This window comes from Festucalex cinctus, chromosome 21 (genome assembly GCF_051991245.1).
Source record: "Festucalex cinctus isolate MCC-2025b chromosome 21, RoL_Fcin_1.0, whole genome shotgun sequence".
Taxonomy (NCBI): Eukaryota; Metazoa; Chordata; class Actinopteri; order Syngnathiformes; family Syngnathidae; genus Festucalex; species Festucalex cinctus.
Window position 1 is genome coordinate 11,320,089 of NC_135431.1, and position 19,589 is coordinate 11,339,677.

At 40.9% G+C, this 19,589-nt stretch overlaps 3 protein-coding genes and 1 long non-coding RNA gene across 7 annotated transcripts in view; 1 reads left to right on the plus strand and 3 right to left on the minus strand.

The window, feature by feature from the left end:
- The window catches only part of LOC144010336 (uncharacterized), an 8,287-nt gene extending 978 nt beyond the window's left edge, over positions 1 to 7,309 (minus strand). For 2 of the 4 annotated variants that reach the window (XR_013281184.1, XR_013281185.1), the window contains exons 1-5: positions 7,045 to 7,183; positions 6,325 to 6,388; positions 6,182 to 6,232; positions 2,921 to 3,035; positions 1 to 88 (exon numbers count right to left, since the gene is read on the minus strand). The exon at positions 1 to 88 is cut by the window's left edge. This is a non-coding gene — a long non-coding RNA (uncharacterized LOC144010336). Of the gene's footprint in view, positions 89 to 2,920; positions 3,036 to 3,347; positions 3,410 to 6,181; positions 6,233 to 6,324; positions 6,389 to 7,044 lie in introns of all 4 variants that reach the window. The other 2 variants (XR_013281187.1, XR_013281186.1) reach the window with 2 other exon arrangements.
- A 383-nt stretch (positions 7,310 to 7,692) lies between these two features.
- On the plus strand, positions 7,693 to 9,266 carry fkbp3 (FKBP prolyl isomerase 3). Its single transcript, XM_077510434.1, has 7 exons — positions 7,693 to 7,849; positions 8,051 to 8,152; positions 8,268 to 8,369; positions 8,443 to 8,578; positions 8,657 to 8,724; positions 8,809 to 8,906; positions 9,027 to 9,266. Exons 1-7 carry the CDS (start codon positions 7,745 to 7,747, stop codon positions 9,079 to 9,081), a joined length of 666 nt encoding a protein of 221 aa, XP_077366560.1. The 5' UTR covers positions 7,693 to 7,744; the 3' UTR covers positions 9,082 to 9,266.
- Positions 9,267 to 9,531: 265 nt separating this feature from the next.
- On the minus strand, positions 9,532 to 12,146 carry faua (FAU ubiquitin like and ribosomal protein S30 fusion a). The gene is made up of 5 exons (XM_077510435.1): positions 12,039 to 12,146; positions 11,290 to 11,371; positions 11,062 to 11,206; positions 10,666 to 10,721; positions 9,532 to 9,732 (listed from the first exon to the last, which is right to left on the minus strand). The coding sequence occupies exons 1-5, from the start codon at positions 12,104 to 12,106 to the stop codon at positions 9,607 to 9,609; spliced, it is 477 nt and encodes a 158-aa protein (XP_077366561.1). The 5' UTR covers positions 12,107 to 12,146; the 3' UTR covers positions 9,532 to 9,606.
- A 517-nt stretch (positions 12,147 to 12,663) lies between these two features.
- On the minus strand, positions 12,664 to 19,448 carry prpf39 (PRP39 pre-mRNA processing factor 39 homolog (yeast)). The gene is made up of 13 exons (XM_077510433.1): positions 19,146 to 19,448; positions 17,941 to 18,309; positions 17,261 to 17,508; positions 16,933 to 17,177; positions 16,604 to 16,771; positions 16,276 to 16,456; positions 15,741 to 15,848; positions 14,907 to 15,071; positions 14,292 to 14,418; positions 13,941 to 14,209; positions 13,660 to 13,844; positions 13,240 to 13,429; positions 12,664 to 13,122 (listed from the first exon to the last, which is right to left on the minus strand). The coding sequence occupies exons 1-13, from the start codon at positions 19,156 to 19,158 to the stop codon at positions 13,033 to 13,035; spliced, it is 2,358 nt and encodes a 785-aa protein (XP_077366559.1). The 5' UTR covers positions 19,159 to 19,448; the 3' UTR covers positions 12,664 to 13,032.
- Between the last annotated feature and the right edge of the window lie 141 nt (positions 19,449 to 19,589).

Genomic DNA, 19,589 nt, shown 5'->3' on the forward strand with positions numbered 1-19,589 from the left:
CATGTGGAGAGCACGTGGTACGTGCAAACAGGTAATGAAGAATGATGTTTTACTGTTGAATCAGCTTTAGTTGCAGAGGCAAGGTGGCCTACACAAACAAATGGACGCCAAAGTTACATCTATGATTGCATGACATGGTGCATTGCATAGATGTGATACATTGCCAAAAATATATGTTTTATTTTGAGACTAAATGCAGGATGGTTTGCCCATTCCTCATATTTGCCATCTATGGTCGTCCGTAGTTGCATTGCTGAAGCCCTGTAGAGCTTTCAGCACAAGCATATTGCAAGCAAGAGACAAGGCTACACACCTACTAGTGATCTAGTTGATCGCAGTTTCACAGGGTGCCACCTCGAGATCAGACACTATTGGTCATTGTAAATAGAAGATTGATGCCCATGTTTGTGGATCATAGTTCAAAAAGAAGGAACTGCACATATCTTTGGCATGTTTACATTCAATTTCATCCTATAAATATGAATGTACCCATGTCTCTTTTCTCCACTCACTAGGGCAGTGGAAATGTACAGTCTTTAGCTAACAGTATGAACAGAATGACTACGTTGCATCTTTACTAAATGTGTTAATGCTGTCAAACAAAGGAAATCCTGTCCAGTTTCCCCACATAGATAAGGCAAGGAAGGCTGCCACTAAAATGGGCCACACAATCTATCATTTTTAAATTGACACTTGCATTTTCAAAATTGCTATCCATCACCTAATGATGTGACAAATATATATTTGCAAGGCATAATTATTTATTACTTGGAGCAGGACTATTGTCTGTACAACAAATTGATAATTCTCTTTGTGGCAGTGGCTATTTATGAGCCTGGCTACTAGGGGTGTGAATTGACGAGTACCTGACAATTCGATTCGTATCACGATTCACAGGTCACGATTCGATACCGATTAATCCCGATACGAATTTATAAGTCGATTGTTGCGATTTTTTTTTCATTCAAATTTAGAAAATACTAATCAGTAAGCTTGTAGAGTGTAAGATTTATATGAAAATGTATTATTTATCTGAAATTTCAGTCTTATAGAGGTTGTAATCTGTTTCATGTTTGAACAGCATTAAAATAAAATATTAAGGCTTAATGTTCCATTCATATAACATTCTTCCATGCTCAAGGTGTGAATCCTAACCCGAAGTCAGACGTTTTGTTGGATATTTTTCCATTAAAAATGGAAGTTTAAAAATCGATTCACACACACAAAAAAACGCAATGATAAGACATTGAATCGGTAAGACTACCGAATGAGCAATTCTGAGCTCTTAAAAAAAAAAAAAAGTTTTTTTTTTTTTATTGAATCGATTCGAGAATCGCGTGATGTAGTATCGCGATATATCGCCGAATCGATTTTTTTTAACACCCCTACTGGCTACCATATTTGGTAATCATAATTGTGATTCCCCCCCCCCCTTTAAATCACACACATCCCTGTATACATAAAGGGTCCTAAGTGCATAAACAATTGCAGGCACTCCTGAAGAAAAGCATTTTATGTCTATGTACACAATTTTTTTGTGTGTAATTTTATGTATATAAGTATTTCTGTACATGAGTTTTTTTTTTTTTGTGTAGCCGTATAAGTGCAATTGTATGTCTAAGTATTTGTAGTGTAAATATGTACGTTTAAATACCATAGTATTTGTAAATAAATATTTATGAATTCAATATACATTGAGTATTTTAAGTGTACTTTTTGAAATGTATGAGCATTTTGTCTATATATGAAGGTGTTGTGCATTCAAGTATATCAGTTCCAAATATGTGCATTTAAATAAAAAGTACATATACACTCTATGGAAGTTTTGTGTGTGTGTGTATATATATATATATATATAGCAATGCACCTGAAGTATTCCGTGTGTACAAATACAAGTATAAAAGCAATTGCTGGTGCATGTATGTTTTTAAGTGTAGATGTATAAAAGTATGTTAAATGTTAGTTTGGATTTTTAGACATGAATCTGTATTGCATCCTCAACCTTCAGTCGTGTGCAATCAACACTGACAACCTCACAAGTATATTTTATAAATGAAAAATGTCTTTTGTATTTAATACAGTGAAGAATTTAAGAACTTTGGTTAGTGTTAGAACTGCACGAGCAACCAATCAGACGGGGCTGTGGTCGGGCCAATGCTGGAAGGAGTCAGCCACCTACTCAGATGTTTTAATCTTCTATCAAAACCTAAATAACTTGTTGCCAATAAAGTAAGATGGATGCCAATAATTGCCAAATACCAGCCCATCACTAGGGATACTCTGACTTTAGCACTATGACTAGCAATGTTTCCAAAACAAAAGCATCGTTTGTGTTTAACTTCATAATGGGGGGTCATTAAACATTTTATAAATTGATAGTTTACTCATTTTGTCTTAAATCTATTAATACCTTTAAAAACACTTTTTGCCAACTGAAGATGACACATGCTCAGTTAACAGGTAAAAACCAAATTGTGGCTCAGTTTGCTTAAAACTACATGGCCAAAACCCAGACAACTGATGAACTGGTCAGACGTGCCGTTTCTGAGCACCCACCAGCCATCGACAGCAAGTAGAAAGTTGTTTTAAAAAATATAATAATCATAATCAATATTAAAAGGTATTACCAGTAGTTTAAAAAGGTCCTCATTACAAGTTAACTATCAGCTGTTGCAAACTTTCTTCTTTTTTTAACATCTCAAAATCATGATTAAATAAATGCAGGATTAAAAAATAACTTGCATTTATTTTGTGCGTAATTATTTTTTATTTAATCTTCTATAAAAGGTATTCTATTAGCGCAAAAGTGCCTCCCCCCTTTCTACTTACATAATATAGTTAGCTTTTCAACACCGCAGCATTCCGCAATTTTATTTTAAAATATATTTTATAGATCCAGAGAAGCAAAAATGGAACTCACAGTTTAATTTTGATTAATCGTGTTTCCCTGGGCCCCTGGTATATTGTTGCTGGCTGGCAGACTGAGGAGGAAGATTTAGTTTGATGCTGGTAGCTTCTTGATCGACCCATCTTCCCTGCAACACAGATCACAGGAACAAAATAAAAAACACTACACATTAGTAGGTTAAAAACTCCCCTTCCCCATTTACTCCGCAACGAGGGGGCAGTCTAGCTAGCTAGCAGGCTAGCTCCATTCCCCTTGTGGGGACGGGTGGAAAAGGCACCGCTGACTGACTGGCAAACAGGCCAGCCGCAAGGGGAGGGACGCGACTGGCCTGTTTACCAGCCAGCCAGCGATGCCTCTCCACCCGTCCCCACAAGGGGAATGGAGCCAGGACAAGTGTAGGAAGATTTTTGTTTTTTTTTGTCATGTGAACTAGTGTTACCTTGTCATGTCAACACTGATTTGCATGGTGCTGGTCAGCTTCTTGATCTCGACCCATCTGTCCTGCAACACATCAATTAAAACAATCATTTGATGACCTAATCACATTTAAAAACAGCAGATATAAAATAAGGAATCCAATAACCAACTTTACCCCCAGTTGGCCATTTGAAATCAGTTGGTTCTCCTGGAATGTTTGCCATCTTATATTCATATCCTTATGAAAATAAATGACCCCCCCACCCACTCTTTTGTGACCATTACCTGGACTTCACCATTTAGCAAAGACATTGATTGTCTGGAATAAAGAATATCACATTTGCTTAATTTTTGACTGTCAAAGTTTTGACATCAACCGGTGTACTCAACACCTGTGGTTTTTATTTATTTGAGTGGTTGAATTTTCTGAGGAAATCATTAAAAGGACATTTATTAGTATATTAAATATTTTTGTAATTTTAATTTTCATTGGAATATTTGGCAAGTTCTTTTTTTGATCTGATTCTGAAAAAAAGCCAAACATGCTATAAAATACTTATCTGCAGAAAGGCTTGAATAACTTCTAGCACAACTGGTATGTTCATTCTGATTGTAATTTTGGAACCTTTTAAATATATTGAACACAGGAAGCAAAGCAACATTTAAAATTAGCAAATTATTAACCCCTTTCAACAGAAACTCATTTATTTTAGTAACTTATGCCCCTTAACAATGACCAGACAACTGGGAGGTATAAATTGGACAGTTTAAAAAAAAAAAAAAAAAAAAAAAGGCACAGTGGAAAATGCTACCAGGATGCAGCAGAAAGAGATTACTGTCACCGACGGCTTTTCAATACCCAAAGAAAAAGCGTGTTGGTTAAGAATCCCCGGCTGACAGCTGAGCAACTGTGATAGGATTTGTAAGAGCGATGTACTCAACTTTCAGCTCAGACAAGAAGCTCAGAACAAGCCTTCCAGGAATCGTAGGTGATCCCCAATTGACTTTAAAAGCACAAGAGTCTACAAAACCCACATGGACAAACCACAAACATCTTGGAACGCTGTTGTCAGGGTCAACCAGACAAAGTTTGACCTCTGTTGATGCATCATCATGTCCGGAGAAGGAAGAACGAGGCCTGTCAAAAAAAAAAAAAAAAAAAGTGCACCTTACCTACTGTGAACCAAATTGAAGGGAAAGTCATCCACTGTGGCCGAGTTGCTTATTCGGATGCAGGGAAGCGCCCGCAGCATGTGTCAGGTACCAAGAATTAAAATGAGATCTTTGGTGTAAATTTGATAGTCAGTGATGATAAAGCTGAAGCTTCAGAGTCAGACCGTCCAATACGACAATTCCAAGGATGTCTCCAAATGTCAGTTTGGTTGCAGACAAAGAGCTGGAAGATTCTGAAGTGACCACCGCCACCACCCAACTAAAATAGAATTGAGAATCTCCAATGGGCCGTGAAGAAGACAGATGCCACACAAGCCCAATAATGGGAAAGAACTGGAGGCCTTTTCCCCATGAGGAACGGGCAAAGATACCTGGAGATGGCTGCAAGAACCTTGTGGCAAACCACAGTTCACATCTGAAAGATATTCCCAAAGAGTGTTGTGCTACTTACCAGGCAAGGACATCACTTATTTTGTGAAGGAGGAAATAGTATGGCACAAAAAAAAAAAAGGCAGTAATTTAAGTTACATTTGTGCAATGGTTAAGGAATAAGTCACTAATATATAAGCATTTAAGAAAAGCACTTTTTTTTAAAATTTTTTTGGTTGAATACAAATGACTTTACTGCACAACCAATATTTATGTACGCCAACGCCTGTTCTTAAAGCATAATTATAAAGTTGTGTTGAAACATGTAAACTGGACTTAATATTTCTAGCCATCTTTTATATCTTGTAATGCGTGTAGATGTTCAATATGGCGCTCAAGTACAACTGACAGTCTAAAAACAAATATGCAAGTCCTATGGTGATATTTTATGTATTTATTTTTTGCTGAATACACATCCTAATCCTGGGATGTGCCAAGTATAGCCTATAGCCAAAAACAAATCAGCAAACGACTTCCGGGTTATTTCTTCACCAGCCTTCTTAAAGGCCGTCTGCCGGTTTCACACAGGAAAATGCACTTTTTTTAATACAGGATTTAAACAAACTACTTCTCAATTTACAGATCTGGGCTTTTCTTAAACATGTGGGGGTGATTTTGTCCTAAATCCCCACACCCCCAGCCTGTATTTTGCCATTTTGTGTTTGTTTCGTAAACAGCTGGACGTTTCTGTGGAAAGACAGTGTTTACACCCCTCCAGCCAATCGCAGAGCGGGGCGTGGGGGGGTAACGTGTCAACTGCGTGACGTCATTCCTGCGGCAATTTGAAAGCACGCATGGATTTTCTTTTTTTTCCCCCACTCACTCATTCACACATGTAAGCTTTTGTGGGTGGGAAAAAAAATCCGTGCGTGCTTTCAAATTGCTGCGGGAGTGACGTCACACAGTCGGCATGTTCACCCAGCCCCGTTTGCGACACACCACCTCCCTGCTCTGCGATTGGCTGGAGGGGTGTAAACACTCCTTTCCACAGAACCGTCCCGCTGTTTACAAAACAAACACAAAGTGGCAAAATACAGGCTGGGGGGGTGTTTAGGACAAAATCAACTCCACACGTTAAGAAAAGCCCAGATATGTAAATTGAGAAGTTGTTTAAGTCCTGTATTTAAAAAGTGCATTTTCCTGAGTGAAACCGGCAGATAGGGCCTTTAATATTTAATTTTCAATCTCCCCTTTAATTTCATTCTTGTCTCTAACTGCATTTTCAGGCCCCCCAAATAACCTTATACACACTACCTGGTCCAGTTCCTCTTGGTGCCCCTCAGCAAATCTGGTGACGACACAACCCTGAAACACAAAAGGGGGTTGCAATTGTGTTGATCAATATGATTGAGTTGTTCCTCAAACCCGACACTGCAGCTTTCAATTGCCATCCTCACCCAAGAAAAAGCTGCACTGCATCCAGGCAAGACAACTACAAATTGGAATTGTTCCTCTTCCAGCCTGCAAAACAAACACATGATTGTGTGCTACTTCATTTCTACTTTTCACCCTCATCCAGCTTGATTGTCCCATACAGTGTTTGAGTTGAAATTAATGACCCAGACAGACAACTTCATAAGACTCCCAAAAAATTACACAGAAGATTATTTCCATTCACAATGTTGGGAGAAAAAAAAAATCATTCAAGGAAAGTTAAAGTTTTGAACTACTCTTCATTCAACGATTTTTCGTAAGTAAATTATATTGACAGTAGAGACCAAATGTTTTGGATTTTTTCCCAATCAACTATATCTTCATAATTTACCAACACATTTTGTGATGGTCAAGTTCGTCAATTTACCGGTATTTGATTAAATCGCATGAATTTTGTCACTCCCTATGAATAAAAAAGGAACTCTTACAGAAAATACAATAAATATGTATCACCATTAATAAAATTAATATTCGACAACCAATAAATATTTTTAAAGAAACAAAAACACCCAACCCCTTCAGGTGTGTCATTTACTACAATTAAAAAAAAAATACACAAGAACTGGCCATCATTAAAAAAACAAACAAAAAAAACAGACAAACGTTCGCAATATGGCAAAAAGAAAGAAAGAACAAAACGTTTTAAATGAAGCAAACAGTGAATTGGACGTGTGTGCTCAAACCTCAAACGCTGTCGTGTCCCTCAAGTGCGACATCCTGCAACAAACATAATATCATCGTTAGAAACGGGAACAACAAACGACAAACATTTGCTGGTATGCTAGCTTGGCTGACGGTCGTCATTCTGCCGCACCTGTGCAGTCGGTGGACTTGATGAATGCCCGTGTGCACGCTCCACACCTGTCACCAATATAACCTACAGGGCTGAGTCAGTCATTTGGCCAAATTAATCAACGCCAACCTTCTTCTTCCGCTTGTTGAACGGGGCTTTGCACACTAGCGCCACCTGGTGACTTAGCATGATGACTGCTTTGATTTACCGCGGAAATTGTGGCTTTTCAAGTGAATCACAGGAACGGAATGTCTTGAAATCCACTTCTTTACGTGGAGCTCCTCTACTATTTTTATGCTTCATAATCGATTTTTTTAATGTACTGTTTTCTTTGAAGCCCCAAATATCAATTTATCAATTTATAAACACTAGCACTTAATTAACCACGAGATGGCAGAAAAGGTATTTCAGGCGGTTATGTACTTTTTTTTTTTCCCTCAATGATTATTATTTTATAATAAATATAGCGCATCAGTGTGATAATTTGTATAATAAGAAATGCAATTATTAGAAGAAAATGTACGTTTTCGTGTTTCTTTTTACGTTTTTATTCATGACCGAGGTCAAAGTTCAAAGGCTATCCACTCAAAATGGCGGACGAGCGAGCGCGAGAGTGGAGCGAGGAGCAGCTCAAAAGTGACGATTTACCCAAAAAAGATCTGATCAAGTTTCTACAGGACAATGCGGCGCACTCGGTACGTTTGTCATGTGACTATTCAAAAGTCGGTCTTGTCATTTCAAAAGTGCATTTTGACGGGAATGTGCCTCGTTTGTATGATGTAGCTAGCTTGTGCAGTCGCACATGCGGCCGGAAGTCGATGTTTGCAAACAGTGCTTTACGTCATATATAACCTCCTGTTGTTTCAAAGAATAACCAACCCCTAATTCTGTGTTAGTTCCTCAACGAGCACAAACTCCTGGGAAATATCAAGAACGTGGCCAAAACGGCGAAGAAGGACCAGTTAATCGCAGCCTACAACGAGCTGTTTGCAAGTAAAGTGAGTGACATCAGCGTGACGTAGCGCCATGATAATTACATAATTACTACGCGTATTTGAAATGGGGAAAAAATGATTTAAAAAAAAAAAAGGAAAGTAAAAACGTGTTTTGTAGAGGTTTAAAGGCACGGAGCCGGTGGAAGAAGTGACGAAGCAGGTGAAAGCTGTCAAAATTGACGAGAAGCCCAAAGATGTCAAGGTGGAAGTTGTGGATGAGGTAAAGACTCAAGCACGTCTAGGGTCGTTTACTGTACACTAAACTGATAATTGCAGACATTGCTTCCATTCAGGGTCCACCCAAGTTTACCAAGACCACACTGAAGAAAGGCGACAAGACCAACTTCCCGAAAAAAGGCAACACTGTGAGCTGCTGGTACACAGGGACGCTGGAGGACGGGACCGTCTTCGACACCAACATTCCCACAGGTTTTTAGTCACAATAAGCAGTGTTTTATGTCAAAATTGTGTCCAACCAATCAGGTCCTGACTTTGTGATCTCTGCAGCGCCCAGAAAGAAAAAGCAAACCAAGCCGCTGAGCTTCAAAGTGGGCTTGGGCAAAGTCATCCGAGGGGTACGTACGTTATTCACATTTTCGTCGTCCTATGTTTTTTTTTTTTTTTTCTTCTTTTTTTAAAACGTCTTCACCTTCCCGCAGTGGGACGAAGGCCTGCTGACCATGAGCAAGGGCGAGACGGCTCGCCTTGAGATCGAATCTGATTGGGCCTATGGAAAGAAGGGCCTCCCTGACTCCAAGTATCTTTTTGATGTAGATGCAAACTAATCAGAAATTAGGTGGACCTAACAAATGTGCATGAAAATGTAAGGAAATAACTTGTTTTTTACTGTCCATCTCCTTAACTTGGATGCTTTCAGAATTCCACCCAATGCCAAGCTGATCTTTGAGGTGGAGCTGGTGGATGTGGATTAAGCAAGATGGGAAAACTAGGAAGTTAAAAGTTTCAATTTTCCATGCTCTAATGTTGGTGACCTGGAATCCCAAATATGTAACCGTTTTGTTGCTTTTGGTGCTGTCAATTTATTTCCCTGCCTTTGGGGACACTAATGGGTCTTTTTGTTGGTTCTTAGTTTGCATAAAATGACATTTACAAACAAGACTGCTGTTGTTTTTGCGCACATTAAAGTTGACTTCACCAAATACTATTTAATGACAATTTTAGGCTTGATTTAAATTCCCATTTAACACCTTTGGCTGATATTCATGTATAGGTACAGTATGTATATTGTCAACTACTTCCCTGTAAAAGATCTATACACCTAATGTATATATTTGTGGTTTTATTGTAATGTACAGATTTTTTCCCACAATGTGCCTATTGTTACCTACCATATTTTATCACTAAAGAAAAAAGGTCCGCTATTGTGTGCCGATTTCAATGTTTTATTTAAACATTTGAACAATGCCTAAATGGCTTGGTATGGTCACACCGCACTCTTAGGAGTTGGCGTTGGGTCCCTTCTTCTTGCCAAAGGTGGGCACCACATTGACGAAGCGCCGGTTGTACTGGATGCGACGCTTGGCGCGGCCGGTCTTCTTCTTTTTCTTCTCCTGCTTGTCCACCTGACAAAGCACATGCACAGTTAAACAAGCCCAATGCTAGAATTGAAAAAGTTGTCACTAAGAGTCACCGTTAATACCTTTGAAACACATTTTGTCACTTGCTGTCACCTGAAGATGACGTCATGCATGCTCAGGTAAGAGGCAACAACCAACCATGGCTCTGTTTATTAACATCACGACCAAACACAGAAAACAGGTGAAGCTGTGATTGGTCATTTTCAATTGACAGCAAGTGACAAAATGTGTTTTTAAGGTATTATACATCAGCAAAATAATGAAGTAATCATCAAAATATTAACCTTCTACGACTGAAAAGAGCTAAATGAAATATCCCTAAATATCCTTTTAAATGCTCAATTTAAGCCTTTGTTTTGCCATTTAAGTTTCAAACTCAATTCCCTAACACAAAATTTCACTCAAATAAAAAATACATTTCAACAGTAAATCAATAGTTATATGAATACATCAATATTTCAACCATCTTTCCACATTTAACCGTTTGGAAGAAAATTGGGGGACAATCTCTCTTTAATACTAAAATTTCACCCAAACAAATTTTATCTGTCCAGGAATATTTTAATTAATTTATTTTAATTAAGCAAACATTCATTGGGTGTTTTGTGTAACTTTTTTTCCCCCTAAAATCACAGCACAAAACAATTTGAATACTAAAATGTCAAAAAATGGTAGGTGCTACACTAATTTGCGAATTTTCTAATTTGTAAAGCGGTAAATAAAAACAAACTGATATTGTAGTTTGTAGTCACAGTTTTGTAATTTCGTGCTTTACAACAAAAATAAAACATAGCTTAACAATAGTATTATAGTGTCAAATTTGGATACATAAAAGGTGAATTCATCTAACTTTTCTGTTCAAAATGTAAAAAATAATTCAATTTTTGATTCAATATTGTGGAAGGAAGCAATCCTCACCTTGGGGGTCTGGCCCCTTACTTTTCCAGCACGGGCCAGAGAGCCGTGGACCTTACCTAAACACAAAGGGAAAAAATAAAATCGCTTTAATACAGTGGCAAAACAAAACCTGTTGTGAAAAGTCACACTACGCCACACTTGTAATGTACCAAGTCAAAGCAAATATTCATTAGCCTGTCTGTGGAGTTTGGCATTTAGTGAGCAAAAAGCAAACATGCAATTAGATAAAACTACTGTACATGTTTTGGTATTACATTGTGAGCCCGTCGTCTCATTTCTTGACAGTCTGAGCCAAGTGCTATGGGATACTTTAAAATTGTGTTTTAATAAGTTAAAAAAAAATATGAAATACAAATATATAATATTAAAACACTGTCGTGATATTTCTACACTGACCTCCCAGAAGCCTGCCAGCTACTTCCAAGGTGCAGTGCTCAGAAACGCCGCACGATGCCAGCGTGGCATCATCTTCTAGCGGGCAACCTGCGAGCAGCACCACCTGATCCTCCACCAGGAGACCCTCCAAAGTCTGGACATGAGCCTGATGGGAGGAAAAAATAATCAATTGCCGCATGGTATCATGACAGTCTGGCTTGGACTTTTATTTATTTTTATTTTTTTTACCTTAATCTGGCCCACGGTCTCCTGTCCGGTCACCTCAAGGGTGTGAGTGTTCTGGGCACGCAGGAAGAGCTGCATTTTGATGCTGACAAGTGATACACGATTTAAACAAGCAGTTATTCCAACAATAATCAACATGAGAGCTGTAACATTTATAATTGTGGAATATATTGGTCAACATAAATTCACTTGCTAAAGAAATTACCGTCACAAATTCAAACTAAATTTTGGGCAGATTGATTTGAAATCCTAACAGTTTGTCCATGTATCAAAAATGTAAACATTAAATATCGTAGCAGTATTTGCTATTTTCGTCTCTGTTCTTTTCGAAAGCTGGAACATTAAGGTGAAAACATTGCGCTGTTAACGCACTAGAAAATCACGCTTTTGAACGAGCTTTTTTTTAATCATTTAGCCTAAGCTCACTCGACTTCGTTAGGGGACAAAAAGACTAAAACGGCAACTTTTTACACGTGTAAATAACGAACGCAACCGAGAATGCGTACGCTTTTAGGGTCATGGAGAGAAAAGTTATCGATGTGAGGCTAATGTTAAGCTAACGCAACTAGCATGCCACATGCGGCACGCGAGGTTGGAGAGGAAAGGGGAGTCTAAACAGACAATTTCCAATCACCAGTGCGTTCAATGTGATGTTCAAATATTTTCTGGTGTGTTTTAGGTGCAAGTGCGACCCATAAAAGTAGGCAACGGGCTAAAACGCACTTTTGCTACTCGGTACGTTCAGGCCTTACCTCGTTTGGATGCTAGTCGTTAGACGCGCAACATAGAAAAGACTGTTCAAGAGGACGGCAGTGCGCATGTGCACGTTTTACGTAAACGGGTCATGGACAGACCTAGCCACACCCATACGCTGTCGCCATATTGGATGTGGCAAAACAGTGTTATACGCGCACATGTACTGAATCATAGAAGAATAAACATTTACTACCATTATGAAATTCAGTTAATGCACTAGACACGCTAACTTACGGTAATGCTTCTCAAATATGGTGGAGACGTTTAAGTTACGCAGTCAACGGGCGAACCCTCTCGGCGAGGACCGACACAAATCATATCCGGAGATCTGGAAGTTGACTTTCGGTAGCGTCATTGTGACTTCGAAACAAAAACGCTATTTAAAATATAGCTACATTTCATTAACACTTTGATAGTTTTTTTTTTTTTTTTACTAGCTTATGAAACTTTACGTTGCCGCTTTACTATGTAAAATCTAGTCATGTTTTAAGACATGCACATTCATTAGCTAAAAAGCGAAAGCAACACCTCATTGAGTCATAACGTGATCTTAACATTTGGAGCACACAAATATGCTTCGTTGCATCTGTAATGGAAAGGAATTAAAATGAAGCCCGGACATATGTTATCAATCTGTTTATTATGAAATCAGGTCAACAAAAAAGGTCAATGGGAAGTCTTCATTTGGGGTTTATTGAACCACATTAAAAATTCTTTAAATTTAAAGAGAAGCATCAGGAGAATTAAAAAGTAAACCTTCGCATCTAGAGCACAGAGTGGGTGGGGGGAAGGAAGTAAGCCCGTCTTTACAAACAACATGCACCTTTTATAATTTCCCCCCCAAAGAGGAGCTACAATGTGTACTGTATTTGAAATAATGAGTTCGATTCAAACCATAAAACAAATCGTTTGGGAAAGTGGCGCTGGTTGTCTTAATTTGAAAAGCTAAGCACATTCTCCAATGGAAGGCCGAGATCACGGTCGTGTCCATCATGTTGGAGGAGGAGGGTAGTACTGGTTATACTGGGCATATTGGTTGTACTGGCCCCATGAGTTTTGGCTCCAGGCGCCATACTGTTGCTGAAAAACAGCAGATTGACAACTTGAGAAGAGAAGAATTTGTGGTGAATTTGGATCACTTTCTGCAGCACAGTGGTCAGGAATCAGAAATGGAGAATATTAAAATCAAAAACCCACCTGGTACCAACTGTTGTAATTGTATGCGCTGTTGGCTTGCATGTCCGTCCCAGCGGCCATCGAGCCGTCGTCCATGCGCTGCCGCTTAGCATCGGGTTCCTGAGAGCTGTCATAGCCGTTCTCCGCCTTCCTTTTTGCCAAGTCCACTTCCTTCTGCAGGTTCTGGTGTTCTTCATAAGCGGCCACCAGCCTGAAACAACAAAGCATTTCCACAATATCAAATCAACAAGCAGAGCTCATGCTGCATTCGCATTGGCACATGTAGCCACGTATGGAAGTGAGACAATATCAAATTCCCTATTTTTTTTATTTTTTTTTTAATGATTTTTATGACTCTTTGTGATATCATGATGCATGTTCACAGAAATTTAAATCCATCTTCAGGTACAGCTCCTCGAGGACATTCTGCGAGAAACTCACGTATGGATATCTGTGCCAAAGTCCTCAAGGAACTCCACTTTGCGCTGGGCGAAGAGGAGGCGCGACTCCATCTCCATGTGGCTCTTCAAAGCCCGGTCGAAGCAGGCCAGAATCTCGGCCTGGTTCTGCGTCACGTCGCCACTGTACTCCAGCTCCAGCAGGTTGAGGTAAAGCCTCGGACACGTCTGAGAGAACAGACACAACAGAGAGGAATAATTTGTATTCATTTTTCTATTACTTGCCAAGTGATTATGACCAATTTTCTATAATTTATTTTGTACCTCGTCTCTCTCGATGGCATCCAGCAGCACTTTCCTGGCCTTGCTCAGGCTCTTCTGCACCTTGAGGAACTGCCGCGCCAGCTTAACGGCGTAGAAGGACAACTCGGACGCCGTCTTAGATGAGTCCAAGGCCTCCTTCAGCAGCGCCTCCGCCTCGTCCAGGTTGCCGCGCCGACGCTCCAGGCTGACCCGCCGCAGACGCACCATGGCCAGGCTGGGCACCACCGTCTCCAGGGTCTTCAGGATGTTGCTGGCGCCTTCCACGTTGCCTGAAAAGCAAGGAAAACAATCAGTTGGACTTTTCAAATTGAAACGTAAAATACACGAGTGATTGCATTTTGCGCTCCTCACCCTGCTGCTCCTCGAAGCCGGCCCACAGCAGGTGGATGGCGGGCTTCCGGGGCAGGTGGACGGTGCAGGCCTTGCTGTAGACGTGCCGGACGCCGTCGATGCTGTGGCCCTCCAGGTACTTGGCGTACTTTTGAAGCGTGAAAAGAAGAGAAAGTGGGAAGGAGAGCGAGCAGAGGACAGGAAAGTGGAGAGAGAAGGAAAGGCAAAGAAACAAGACAAGACCGGACGTTTACATTTCCAGCTTCTCGGACCCTGCTGAATGTCGTCATTGACAAGATCGTTTTTAGAATTTGTCTGTGTAAACCCATCAGCACCTTCATGGAACCAATTAGATAAGATTCTGTAAGGTAGTGGGAGACGAAGAAGATGCAGTTGGCAAATGCTGCAGTCAAATCTTGTGTGGCAAGCTGGCCATCCCCTAATACAACAGATACAGTCACATATCAACGTTACACGCAAAGAGAGTGCAGGACGGTGTTGGCGGTTTTGTCGGGGTTTTTTTTCTTTTTCTTTTTTCGTTTTACTCCACGTGATTGTCATCGATGATGAGGGGGGAGTGCAGGGAAGCGGCGAGAGCAGAAGTGGTGTGGAGGGGGGAAAAAAACGTCTTTATACCTTGATCCAGAACTCTTCATAGAGAGCACAAGCGATGAGGCAGCGTTCAAAGAGAACAACCACACGCTCCGGGGTGCCGTTCTCCATTTCAAAGTCCAGGTACTCTCGCCAGTTGTTCAGCTGCGTCTTCTCCAGGGCTTTCACGTGGAAGTATGGCCTCTTGATCTAAAAATAGACCAAGGGGAATGTTAGTTACACATGATTTCTGCGGGTGTCACTAACAGTTGCTTTTTAATGCAACTTCAAGCTAATTTAATGCCCAAATACACGCACATACATATACTGTACATATGCATATATAGTACTCTTTATAATATTAATTAATCGTAATTAATTGCATGCACGTTATATCTGTTCAATGAAATAATTTTTTCAAGTTTTTCATGCTATTGTTTAAATAAAATTGCACCAATATGGCTACCAAATAGAAATGTTAAATTAGTTCACTGATACAGTAATTTCATGATAAGCCAAAGTTATTTTTAGTTAAAAGGATAAATACTAAACAGCAGTTAAAAAGGAGTGTGAAGAGTTGATTTGTGTGTGAAGTATTTTTTCTTAAGCCACAAGATGGCAGTGTTTCATGCTGGACGCAGGTACGGTACATTTTTCTTTTCAAATTCAGAGCTATCACATTGCCATTTACAGCCACAAAATCCATTTAATGACTTTTAATGCTTTTTAATGACCTATGAAAACCCTGCATAAGAAACAGAAAAGATCGATGTACATTTGTCAACTGTCACGATGAATTTTCGGAATTAAGTCAAATGAAAATGTGGAAATTTGAACGAGATGAATATCATGTAGTTGCACAAGTGTGGACGCTCGTACCCCTTCCTCAAAGGCCCAGCGCTTGCTGACTTCGTGCTCGTTGTGGTTGAAGACTTCCTGTCGAGCCTCGATGACTTTGTGGCGCATGTTCTCGATCTCTGTCACTCTCTACATGAAAACACAGACAAAGCGCAGACTGTTGGACGGCCAGACAACGATCACCGGTTCCACTTGATGTAATAGCTGCTGGTGGCGGTCCCGCAGCCATAGATTTACATCACCAGAGACAAGAGGCCTGGAGAGGGGGGGTGTATATATGCACCCTGCATATCAACCTCTAGGTGGAGGTGCTGCGGGTCAATGGGCCTCGGTTGTTCCGTTTAGTTTAAGGGCGAGTGTCCCTGACAGGATGCCAGCGTCAAGCCCCCTTGGCTGTCTTTGGCTTTGCTGCCGACATAAAGACAACTCTTCAAACTCTTCTCTTAATCCACATGGACATTGTGGACAACAGGCAACCTCCATCTAACTCCAGAATGTCCTTTTTTTTGTGTGCTTTAGAAAAAAATACTTCCCTCGATTCTTCCTGGACTCTTACCTTAGCGGGGTCGGCGAGATCCTCCGTGCCGGGCGGCAGCTCCTCCTGGGGGGCGGGCGTCTCTCCGTCTTCTCCCACCATGGAGGCCAGGTTGGCTTTGGAGAGCTCGAGTCTCAGCTGGACAAACTCTTCCTCGGACAGGAAATGCTTGGGGTGGTTGCTCTGCACATGATCTTTAAACCTGCATGTGTCAAGTTGAGAGTTTAACCATCAAATAGTCTCAAAAAAAAAGGTCAAATTAGGGCTGGACGATTTTTTTTTTTTTTTTTTTAAGATAGGGTCCAACACATGTCAACCGTAGCTCAAATAACTCTGAACTTTCCCTTACTTTTGTAAGTGCTGAGAGTAGAGCTGTGTGGGGATGCCCAGGATGCGGTCGTAGATGGCGGTGACATTCGCAAGCTTTCCTTGCTCTGTCTCCCAGATGATGAAAGATTCCCAAAGGCGGTCCGAGCGGAAGTCCGTACCGGCTGCCAGCACAGCATGTTCGTACGCCCTGGAGAGGAAACAAAGGCAAAATTCATTTGGGGATTTGGCGCTGTGCATGGAAGGGCTGAACAAAAACAATAATACATTAGGGTCATTGGTTTACTATGGCAATAACTTAACACTAGTTTTTGTTCACGAGTCAGAACACTTGACGGGGTTTCTACTTACGCTCGAATGCGTCCCTCTGTCTCTGGGTCGCTTGTGTCCGAGTTGTCCTTGATGTAGGTCATGTAGTGCAGCCAAAGGTCCACGCTGAGCGGGATGGCCTGCAAGCCTCGCCGGTACACCTCCTCTGCCACATGTATGTAGCCGTGCTTTTTCTCAATGTCGGCATACTTCTTCCAGTAGCCGTAGCAGTATGGATACCGCAGGAGGAAAACGTCAAACGACTTCCTCACCGCTTCGAGGATGTTCTGAAGGAATAAGGAGGGTTAATGTTGCATCATTCACCAGATGCCTCCAATTGTTATTGATGGGGCGCTTGTATTATCTTTACCTCTTGCTCGACGTATTGCAGCAGGTAAACCCAGCCGTTGAAGTCCTCTGCATTGTCTTCGCATCCTTTCAAGAGTTTTTCAAACTCACTGGGGAGCTCCGGCTCTGAAGGAACGATGATGGCTTCTTGGGCATCAGCGGCCTCCTGGGCAGCGGCCTCCTGGGCAGCGGCAACTTCTTGAGCTGCATCTTTGGTGGAGTCCTCAAGCTCCATGCCGTCATCAGTAGCTTGCGACACCTGGGTACCATCTGTAGGAAAATCAACAGGAGGCCATAATGCAGAGATTCCCAACCACAGTCTGCTGTTGTTCATCCCTAAGCTTCTTCTAATGTAAAAGGTGTGTGCCCTGGCTCAAAGGTTAGGAAATGTTGCATAATGTACTACTATACACACATCAATGTTTGAATGAACATTTTTCTTTATTTTAATGCTGCTTTATACAGTATTAATCTAATTTTAACCGTGATTTTGGCTTGTATCGAGCTTAAAAGTAACCTGAATGCATCTTGTTACTAGCTCAGCAAGTGTGTTGAGTTTTGGTAATTGAATGAATACTAATTTTTATTGATTGTGATGTCAATCGGGGTTGAATTCAATGAATACAAATTGTTATTGATCATGTCAGTATCAATCAATAGTGATTATTATTGTTTACATAAACGCGCAGCTCTACTTTTTACCTTGATTGGTCGTTCCTTGGGTGCTTGGCTCAGCCTCCATGGACTCTGCTGTATGTCCCGGCGGCTGTTCCGGGGGCTGTGGTGGAAGCGGCGGCAGTGGCGGCTGCTCATCTGGATAAAGTGGCGCGTTCGCGGCCTGAAGCTGTTCCACACCTTTCTCCACAGTGTCCACCTCCGGAGGAGGTGGTGGGGGAGGGGGCAACGGGGGGTTGGGGTGAGCTCCTGCTCCAGAAAGAGAATCCATGCTAGGTTCTGGGGCAGCTTGCTCCATGGTCCAGTTGGCGGTTTGGTTTAGTGCAGCAGGGTATGCTTCCCCATTACTCGCCGCAGCATGGGGCTCTGATTCCAGCATTCCAGTGATGGGCTTTTCTGGAAGGTATAAATCAGTCAGTTTAACTATCAATTACAATTAGTAAAAAAAAAATTTAAGATAACTGTACTAGTGTCCTCAGTTCTTTCTGTAAGCTACTTTTTATTTCACTTTTAAATGTATCACGTTTGTTCGTAAACGCTTTAAATTTCTTACATACAAAACAACCTGTAAAGTGCTGAAACTTGCCAGAACAAACATTTCACTTGAACATTATATCTGGTCCTGCTATGTACTACTCTCAGCGCATCATTTATGAGACGCTTTAGTATTCTATACGCTAGTTTTACTATTATCACAAAGTTGAACAGATTAGCCAAGGTGTTAGGAGGACGTTAGGGGCACCATGTAGCTAACAGGGGCATAACTAATTTATAACCAGATACATTTACCCAATTTAACTGGCATATATTTTGTGATCGCGATAAAGGCTTTATATCAATTTGTTTGGGGACTACTTTGTTGCGCAAACAATACCGCAGGTACACATGCAAAGTTCAACCTCAAGTTGGGCCTCTCCGCCTTCGTCTATTTCCTGGACTCACAGTCACTGCCGCAGCTATCGTCAATTTAAGCGGCCTTACTAACGGTGTTTTACGTCAAAACGAACACACAACAGTTTCGGTTGTGTAAATAAAACCAATAATGTTGATTTAAATAGCTATCGAGACACTTAAATCGTGGTTACCTTCTTATGTCTATGAACAGACGTGTTGAAATAAGCCATTTGCCGCCTCATTTTCCAGAGAATAGACATACCCAGCGGCTTCTCCAAAATATGTATTGAGACGTCAGTTTAACTATATGTAGGTAAAAACGCGGTTCAGAATCTTACCAGGCGCTTCCATGTACACTTTTATCGAACTTGTAGTTGAGTTCTCTCGCTTTAGCTAAACCACGACGGCGTAGCGTGGTTCGTCCACCATCTTTTTTTTGAAACTGAGTCTGAGGGGGGAAAATGGCCAATGCGCATGCTCAGTAGACTAGGCCGCCGTCTCGAAACGTCTAGTGTACGCCCTTATCACTTTCGACACGTATTTTAACATGTTCTAAACTCAATAAAACACAATGACTTGTTTAAAAAAAAATAAAAAATGTAAACGCAGTGTTTACGTGACGAAACACCTCGTGCCTTGTTCGCCTACAGTAAACGCAACCACCAACCTGGCCACGAACGTATGCAATCTCTTTGAATGAAGAGAAAGTTCGAAAAAAAAGAAAGAAGAAAAAGCAGCGTGGCTAACCTTGAGCTAAAATGTGTGAACTGTAACGTGAAATT

What these genes read in the sequence shown, in the direction of transcription:
- faua (XM_077510435.1), bottom strand. Translation starts at nt 12,106, where the DNA reads ATGCGCACTGCCGTCCTCTTGAACAGTCTTTTCTATGTTGCGCGTCTA. An exon ending in AGACCGTGGGCCAGATTAAG is followed by an intron (nt 11,207 to 11,289) that starts GTAAAAAAAATA and finishes TCCTCCCATCAG; the next exon opens with GCTCATGTCCAGACTTTGGA. An exon ending in TAAGGGGCCAGACCCCCAAG is followed by an intron (nt 9,733 to 10,665) that starts GTGAGGATTGCT and finishes GTGCTTTGTCAG; the next exon opens with GTGGACAAGCAGGAGAAGAA.
- fkbp3 (XM_077510434.1), top strand. Translation starts at nt 7,745, where the DNA reads ATGGCGGACGAGCGAGCGCGAGAGTGGAGCGAGGAGCAGCTCAAAAGT. An exon ending in CGACACCAACATTCCCACAG is followed by an intron (nt 8,579 to 8,656) that starts GTTTTTAGTCAC and finishes TGATCTCTGCAG; the next exon opens with CGCCCAGAAAGAAAAAGCAA. An exon ending in TGGGCAAAGTCATCCGAGGG is followed by an intron (nt 8,725 to 8,808) that starts GTACGTACGTTA and finishes ACCTTCCCGCAG; the next exon opens with TGGGACGAAGGCCTGCTGAC.
- prpf39 (XM_077510433.1), bottom strand. An exon ending in TACTCTCAGCACTTACAAAA is followed by an intron (nt 16,457 to 16,603) that starts GTAAGGGAAAGT and finishes TGACACATGCAG; the next exon opens with GTTTAAAGATCATGTGCAGA. An exon ending in ATGAAGAGTTCTGGATCAAG is followed by an intron (nt 14,419 to 14,906) that starts GTATAAAGACGT and finishes ACGCTTCAAAAG; the next exon opens with TACGCCAAGTACCTGGAGGG.